Raw genomic sequence first — 8768 nt, 5'->3', positions numbered from 1 at the left:
AGTTTCATTTTCTTTATATCATAGTTTTACTTAAAGTATGCAACACTTTGATGTTATCTAGAATTGACATGGCTCCAAACATAATATGATGCACTAGAAAATTGGTGTCAAACATCTCATTGTTGCTGATCGTTTTGACTCGCATAATTCTCGATGTTTCAAATACGTCTATAAAACTGTGTTACATACTAGTATGAAATTCTTCATTAGTTAGTTTTACATTAGCTGATCAAATACGCAAAATAACGTCAAATTAGGATATGCCAATGCTTTATGAACAGAGTTGTGAATGACCAAAAACCAAAAGATCAAGAAAGGAAAATACAACGTTATCAGGTCAGTAATTTTTCCGCGTTGAAGTACTCGTAGGGTAATATGTATCCTCACAATAAATGATGCAAACAGTAGCATAGGCACACTACGTGAGCAACAATAGAAATACTAATAGCAGAACTATCTTAACATACGAACGATAGAAGACGTAGCCCATGAATATACATTCGCTATAACTGATCGAATTTGAATTATCAAATATGTTTTACTATTATTATTTCGATCTAATATGTCTTATGTAACAAGTAGATTAAATAGGAAAGGTATATCTTTTGTATGAAGGTGTAGATCAAATGTAACACCATTCTTTCTCGTTGCATGTATGGCGCAAAATAAAATGCCGGTTGCCGTATTCTAACGGAAATGGGCATGTATATTTCATATTGGAACTAAGATTATACCATCAAAGACTTTAAAAGAGAGGACATAATAAGGCAGACATGCGTCTTGTAAAATACTAATTTGTTCTAGTTACTGGGAACTGATCAATTTAACTTATTAGGTTTTTGTATAATATTATACAAAAGTGTGTTATTATGAAGTCACACACTAATTATCTCAATATGCTGATTATAAATCAAATTGGAAGCAATTTGTAATTTAATGCCGGATTCCATTATCAGACTCTTTCTTAATGCAACTTAGGCAAATATTCCGTCTGTACAAATACAAAAAACAGTTGCCAAGAACAAATCGCTGTTATTTTACGTCCATTTATCATATTACAAAATACTTCACTTGCTAATTAAGGTTTGCAACAAGGAACTTCTGATGTGTTGCACGTAGTCATTGCACTTATATAGATATCGTTAGTATAAGTATTTATAGCACGTAATGTGCTTGTAAATTGTCCATCTCTCTGAAAATAGCTTATATCTGCGTGTTGTGTATTTAATGAATCACCTTTATTTTTGATAATATGCTGTTACATATTAAAAGAAAACAGAAGAATGTGAAGTTTTGTTCTCAGACGCTTATGTTAAAAGTCATCTTAAATGGACAGTTGAGCACTTTTTATTAATGTCTGTTTTATTCTAGAATGCAAAGCTTTAAATCCCACAGGTCCGCATATTCCAAGGAAATCCGCTCATCGGACAAACATAGTGTATTCAATCTCTTTATTTCTCGAACGGTGACATCTGAGCCGTGCCATGAGAAAACAAATATAGTGCGTTATCGACCAGCATGAATCCAGACCAGCCGCGCAGTCTGGTCAGGATCCATGCTGTTCGCTTTCAAAGCCTATTGGAATTAGAGAAACTGTTAGCGAACAGCATGGATCCTGACCAGACTGCGCGGATGCCACTATGTTGGTTTTCTCATGGCACGGCTCATTTACTTCTCATAACGGAAACAGAATATGTCCATTAGAGGAAAGCCACAACAATTCTAGATCGGTCACCAGAAGTGGCGTAAATGACTTTATCTAGCTACAGTAGACTAATCCTGGTATCTGTATTTATGATATCTATAACATAAATTGCCTCATAACTTGAGCACTATGCGATCGTTTCTCTTCTCTCAACAATGTTTGATCAGTAACGTATTTATGACACAAGGTTTAATCCCGACTGCCATTCCGTCCCTACAAAACAAACAGCTTGGAGAGATTTCCCAACAAAGTGCTCTAAGATTGCAATTTGACTAATCGATTCTCGTCCGCTATACTTGATTCTCAGGTCCTCAAATTTGCCAGCGATTTCGAATTAATCCAATTTCTTACAAGATGCGTGCAAAATATATCGTCGGTCATGAGTTTATTATAGCAGGATGATCATTTTAGTTTGGGATCGTGGGTGGTTGTAATCGCGCTACGCATAATTAAGTCTATGAAATTCATTTGCTCAAATGTTTTGTTTTTATATGGAAACTGATTTATTATACATTATAACAAAATGTAATCTCATTTCAAATAATAAGCATTAATTATGAAAATATTTCTTGATACTATTTCTATTACATTGAATATCAAATACTTTATGACGTAAATCGAAATTTTTTTATCTATTGTTTCAAGTTAACGTATTGCAAAATCCGCCAATCAAATGCGTGATACATTTCATGTTACTTTTTCAGCATCAAAGAGGCGCGATGTACATTGGTTAATTACTGCAACAGTTTTTGAAATCGACTGAGCTAAATCATAACCACAGTGTTCAAATTACTCTTTCATCAATGAATGCCGAAGATATTTTCTAATAGTGTTATACAGTGAACATGCGAGCTGCGAAAAAGCTTGTTTTTCATTGCGTATTGAGAAGCAGAAATAATGCTTATTTGAACACGGACTTTTTCTTCATAAATTCTTTGATTTAAAGACACACAGATAGTGCCACATACTGCAGTAAAATAATAAACAGATGTTATTTTTTAATTTGTGGAAAAAAACTAGCGATATTTATGATAGAATTAATGAGACATGTATGATGACAGATACTCAGTTCGCTTAAGTGGGGACATTACAGAGTTGGGTGATAGTGAAGAAGTATTTGAGAGGAAATGTCCGGCGGAGCTTGCCGGTTTAAATAACAACAATTAAAATGATGATAATGGAAGACTTAGAAGAGTGGGAAAAATGGTGAGTAGTTTTAGAGTTTCCTTCGAGCTGAATTAAAGACGTGACATACAGATGTGCGTTAAGCTGTTTCTTTGTTTAAACTAGATCTAAACATTAACAAATTATCAAAAATCATATTTAGCTTGTACGAGCTGTATAAAACTGAAATCTATTTTTTTTAATAAAACGACTTAGCCCCGTGACTGACTGGAATAAAGAGATATATTTTGGTATAACTACTGCCTATAAAACTTACTGCATTACACAATTTCTACTTTGTGCTACTGAATGTGCTTTTCCGGTAAAAAATGAAATAAATCAGAAGCCTTTTGTGAACTCATCTTCATTTTTATTTCAAAATGATTAATGAAATCAACTCATATGAATATTGATTCAGTTCATACAATTTTACAGCACATGTAGACGATGTATGGTTTTTATGCATACAATTCTAGAAGAATGATCAGAGCTGGATGTTTGTAACCAAACGTATCCGTCTTACTTCATTTATTACGCACGTGCGCATTAATCTTTGAAGTTTAACTTTTATTTTCATTATACATGACGGTCTCTTTTCTGGTTTTAGAAAACGATGTGCTTGATTTATTTTCATGACATTTGAATTGAATATTTTTAAATGATTTAATAATTTTTGGAATAATAAATTGGTGCTGTAACTTTATAAGGTTTCAGTGATATAATGTCTGGAGAAGAAAGTATTTTAGATACAATCTTATAAATTGACTTTATGCTGTGTTTACTTTTTTAAGGAAATCTAGTGCCAAGGCTAAAACTAGAATGTATATTCAGGTAGAATCCACCAAAAACGATTTCAGGCCCATAGAGGAAAATGTGACATTTTTATATAATAACTATAAGGAGGATTTCCAAAATTAACAAATGCAAATACCTGTAGAAGAATTTACCTAGACCGATCAGTTATAGATGTGCCGAATATCTCTTCAAATACACACTATTTTAATGAAACAGTTATCTGAACATTGCCCCTGAATTATTTTGAGGACTCTCACTATTTTGTGTTACAATAATGTCGGTATAAAATGAAACGATACTGTCGTAGAAGCGGAGAGAGGCCAGGCTGAGCGTTGCTCCTGCATAGACATGCCCAGCTATTATGCATTGCCCCACCTAAGTTATATCTGTGCATGTTTTGTCTTTATTGCCCCGTTTTTTTAAACGCAATTTCAAATGACCATAGATCACTTTCACACTATGTAAATTATATGATAGAAACTATATTAATCATTCTCCGATAGAAACCATATATAACCTCCGCAAAAACTTTCATAATTCGACATGCAGTAATGCATCAGTAGTATGCTTGTCAATGTAATGGTCATTCAATTTATTCAAATATTGTGTCTTCCGCAAAGGATGGTATGTGGTAATTATATCAGATGGATAAAAGTCAGGAAAATGTATACATTGAGATAGGTAAATTAATTCAATCCCAGCTTGTCAATATTTTGGAAGGATAGTGTACCATAATTTCAGGAGAAAGAACTTTAGTGTGTATGAAAACCTTGATTTTTTTCCAAACTTGTAAAACTTCATTGGTATACACTGAGCAAAATTCAGTGATGCTATAATCAAGTTAACCACACGCAGTTCTTTTAATACACTTTATGAATTGCTTTAACAGAATATTATATCTAAAGTAAATTAGCAGTTGCTAAAATTGTATTTCTCTCTGAACAAAAAGACCCATTACCAAAAAGCATCACTTATAAAATATTTCAGGGTATCATGGCCTTTCTCAAATAATAGAATTTCGACACCTCGTTCTAATAATGCTGGCAAAAATTTGTAAGGAGTATTTTGTTTAGGTAACAAGTAAAAACAAATCTGTGGTCAGGTAAAGGTCCCGATGTCAAACAGTTTGGTAATTGGCACATTTTGAAAGGGCATATTAACATTAACCTTAAAACATAACATGGGAACATCACATAATGACAATTAGATCACAACAATGGCTTTACACATTGTTTTTGTCGTTCAAATAATTGTCCTGTTATGGCAGCAAACATTGTCATACACCTTTACTGTTATTGCGATATTATCAAAACAAATGATATGATGTCATTACAAATGAGTACTTCAGTAATTGAATAGGATTTCTGGAAGTTCTTTTCCATTTAAGTGCTTTAACCCAGACTGTCGATTATAAAAAAGTAGTGGAAACATTATTTCTTGTTTTATGTTTGTACAGTAGCATGGCCCATCAGCCAAACGGCGGCAAATAGTGGAAATTCACGTTTTCACAAAACAAGTAAACACTGTTAAATAACATAGTAAACGCATTTACCAAATATAAAAAGACCGATCTACACAGAATCAGATTATATTCTTTAGCACTAGGCGTAACAAAAACATCCCTTAGTCCATTTTTACTTGGTCGCGTTTCTGTGAAGATTTGTTCACGGGTCACGTTATGATTGTGTAATAAACACATTTGTTAAAGAAATAGACGTTTACTACGCATGTGCAGGTTTGGCAAGCAACCAGCACAGCCAGCATTCTTACAATAATCAGAATTCTATCAAAATATGTGCAATCTGATAAAAATGTTACAGCAAATGTAATAGTGAACGATAAAATATGTAGTAGAAACGTTATATAACCGACAGAATCCTAATTTGACTTATAAACAGATTAAAAACTCTAGTACTTTACAATTCGTGTCTAGCCAGTGTTCTCAAGACTTGCCAGGTTATAAGTTCTAAATACTCATTACTTGCAATGCTAACGTTATTACAGGGCATCAGGGTAGAATTCGACATACTTCAAAAAAAAAAAAAAAAAAAAAAATAATAATAATAAAGACATCCGATTGACAGAATATGCAAATACTGATTTTCTTTTCAAAAATAAAAACTCAAATATCCGGGTTATAAAAAGTATTTAATTACTTCCCCAAATATGATTTTTTAAATTTATTTTCGAACGTTTTACGTCTACGATAAAAACCATGGGTAGTCAAGCTACATGTTATGAAAGGTAAAATTTGAACTTCTAAACACAGACAACTGTCAGAAAACATCTACTACTTGTTCTCAGCAATTTCATATAAAATGCTTAAATGAAACTTCACTTTAAGGGGAGATTAACAGATATTTCAACGTTTAACCAGACATTACTCTGACCAAAAATGTATATATGCCATATTTGTAACATATTATGGCCATAGATCTTAAATAATAGAGATTTGTTCTAAAACCGCATTACATGCGTTACCGCTATTTGAATCAATTATCATACAAATACATATACATCACTCTGTCTATCCATTACTGTTCAGTTTGCTTTGGTTGACGAGAAAGAGAAAACAGTCTCTTTTCATATAAGGAAAAGATTGAACATAAAAATTCCACATTTATGTATTATTTTCATTTAAGAAATTCTTGAAATATTTTCAGACACTAAAACATGTACATCAAACATTTTATGTTTCCTTGATAATATAATGTGATTTTATTCAAACTATAGAAACGGCATAACATTAATTGTACAGCTATATTGACGTATATTATTATATATTAAGTTTAGGTCGACGTATCGGTTTCTTTTTCTACAGCTTGAATATTGCTGACATATGATTAAAATCAAAACAGTAATAATGCGCGTCAACAAAATAAAGCATTAACCTTTAGCTGATTCTGCCAGACCAAGATCAGCCTGCACACGGATATGCAAGCTGGTCATGGTCTGCACTGTTCGCTATTCAGTCAGTAAATTTTCAGTTGACACCCCTTCAAATAATGAATGGTATTGCCCAAATTGAAGACAAATTTCATTTAATACTGATCTGTAAAATACTATAAAGCTATTTAATGTTCTGACAAAAGCTTGTTAGTGCAAAAAGGGTACAGCGAGTATTAACAGTTCGACACCAATTACCATTGTCACGTTGTTTTGGCAAATGGAATGGTTTTTTGATTTACGACACTTCTCCTGTTTGAGTACGACCTTACTGCTTGAATAACTGTGTATTTGCAAACGCCGGTCAGCGGAAGTGGTCAGATCATTAAACACTCAGAGACTGAAGGACAATAACGTACAAGAGCGTAAGATAAGGCTATATGCGAATTGTAACATTTACAAAACAAAATCTGTTGCAAGTTTTAAGAAACGACACAATAACAATTTCACACAGCATCAAAGTGATAAAGAATGATAAATAATACTTGACAGATAAACGGACATGTAAAACTGCTGATTAAAAGGATGCCGATTTGTACAGAGAATACGATGCTTATCCTATAAAAATATATGTTTTAGATATTTCCTGAGGAAATTATCAAAACTAATTGCCTACGATTAAGTGTATAATTCTAGCGTTAACCCTATCGTTATACTCAAAAAATTATTTTAACATTCGCAACTGTGATCTGTTCTTTCCCCTGAAATAACAGATCAGGAGCTTACTTATTAACTATGGTCTTACTTTTGCATTAAACATAAATGTTTGTAAGTGCAGATCATTTAAACGGCATTTAATGGTTTGACCATTACATTACATTACATTACACTTTTTAGGTCAAGACTCTTACAGAAAACTGCATAATTATGTGTGTTATTCAGCTCCAAAGAAAATATATAAAATTGTTCCTAATGTTCCCATACGGTCTCGATCTTGTGAAAGTATGGTACAAAAAATAAATCTAGAGTCGCAAAGAGATTCTCTTTTGGAGTACATATATTGGCATTAAGGGTTATTGAAACCAGTAAAGTGGCATCTTGACAGCAACAAAGGAAACATTTCTGTGTCCAGGTTAACTAAATTAGTTGGCGTAATTGCACGTTGGACATACATCATGCGTCCCCATATTGGTTTACGCATGAATGTATACACAGAACCGCTTGATAGAAGGGGACTTTGGTTAAAAATTTGGATCGTAAGTATTTTATAGGCTCTGATGCGGTTTTAATCTCGAGAAGAAATTATTTTTCAAGTGGAATATATTTTGGAATACAAGACAAAGTAGACAGTCCCTTAAAGAACAGGGTCGGGGATAAACATGCTAGATATAAGTATGAGACTCGAAAAATAACATGTATCTACTAGTGTCTTATTCTATTGTAACGTATTTTGAAAATGTGTACTCATTTCTACAGCATAATTAAGATATCATAAATTATTGTTTTTCTTGTTTATATATAAGTAACAACATTGGTATACAAATATTAAGACGCCAAGCTCAGGCAGCTTCTGTTATTTGTATTTAAACATTCCTGTAATATTTCCAAACACCTGTTATTATTGCAAATGTTAATGCTTCACGTTGTCTATGTACTGCTCGTTGTTAATGTGTTTTATAACAATATACATTTTCACATCTATAGTTTGCTTGTATATTTAAACTATTTAGCAATTTATACCTTTAATTAAATGTTTAAATCAGAAAATGGACCAGTTCTTACTGTAAAACAATGCTCTCTTCCTTTCGCAATATTGTTTTGTTATTAACTGTCAAATCAAATAGTTGTTCAGTTCCAGTAAAAAAAATATCAGATTTGTTACATTTCAGTAAATAATACCATAATATTTGATAAAATCAGATAGCCAGCATATCTGATCATAGTGTCAGTGTAGTTCTTGACACTACGAAAATAGAGCAAAATGTGTATCGCGGAAACAATAAAAACTAAATTACATATTTTAGATCTGGAGCCGTTATGACACATTTGTTTCAAGGAAGGCGTATTCAACCGAAATGCACACGAAAATGGATTACAATGCGCAAAATCAAACATCTTGTGCATTATTATACCGCCAGTCTGTTTTCTTTTTCTGGTGGCTTATTTTTCATAACCTAGCAACGTTTGATCTTAATTTTATACCCAATTTGTCTGCCAT

General features: G+C 32.6%; 1 protein-coding gene across 6 annotated transcripts in view; it reads left to right on the top strand.

The window, feature by feature from the left end:
• The first annotated feature begins 2413 nt into the window (after positions 1 to 2413).
• The window catches only part of LOC123564762 (short transient receptor potential channel 7-like), a 94042-nt gene continuing 87687 nt past the window's right edge, over positions 2414 to 8768 (top strand). For 3 of the 6 annotated variants that reach the window (XM_045358563.2, XM_045358561.2, XM_045358559.2), the window contains exon 1: positions 2415 to 2911. In XM_045358563.2, the coding sequence (XP_045214498.1) occupies positions 2874 to 2911 (38 nt within the window). In that variant the 5' untranslated portion in view covers positions 2415 to 2873. Of the gene's footprint in view, positions 2912 to 8768 lie in introns of all 6 variants that reach the window. The other 3 variants (XM_045358562.2, XM_045358558.2, XM_045358560.2) reach the window with 2 other exon arrangements.

The sequence above is a fragment of the Mercenaria mercenaria genome, chromosome 2, assembly GCF_021730395.1.
Source record: "Mercenaria mercenaria strain notata chromosome 2, MADL_Memer_1, whole genome shotgun sequence".
NCBI lineage: Eukaryota > Metazoa > Mollusca > Bivalvia > Venerida > Veneridae > Mercenaria > Mercenaria mercenaria.
Note: the sequence above shows the minus strand (reverse complement) of the source record. Positions and strands in the feature narration are given on the sequence as shown.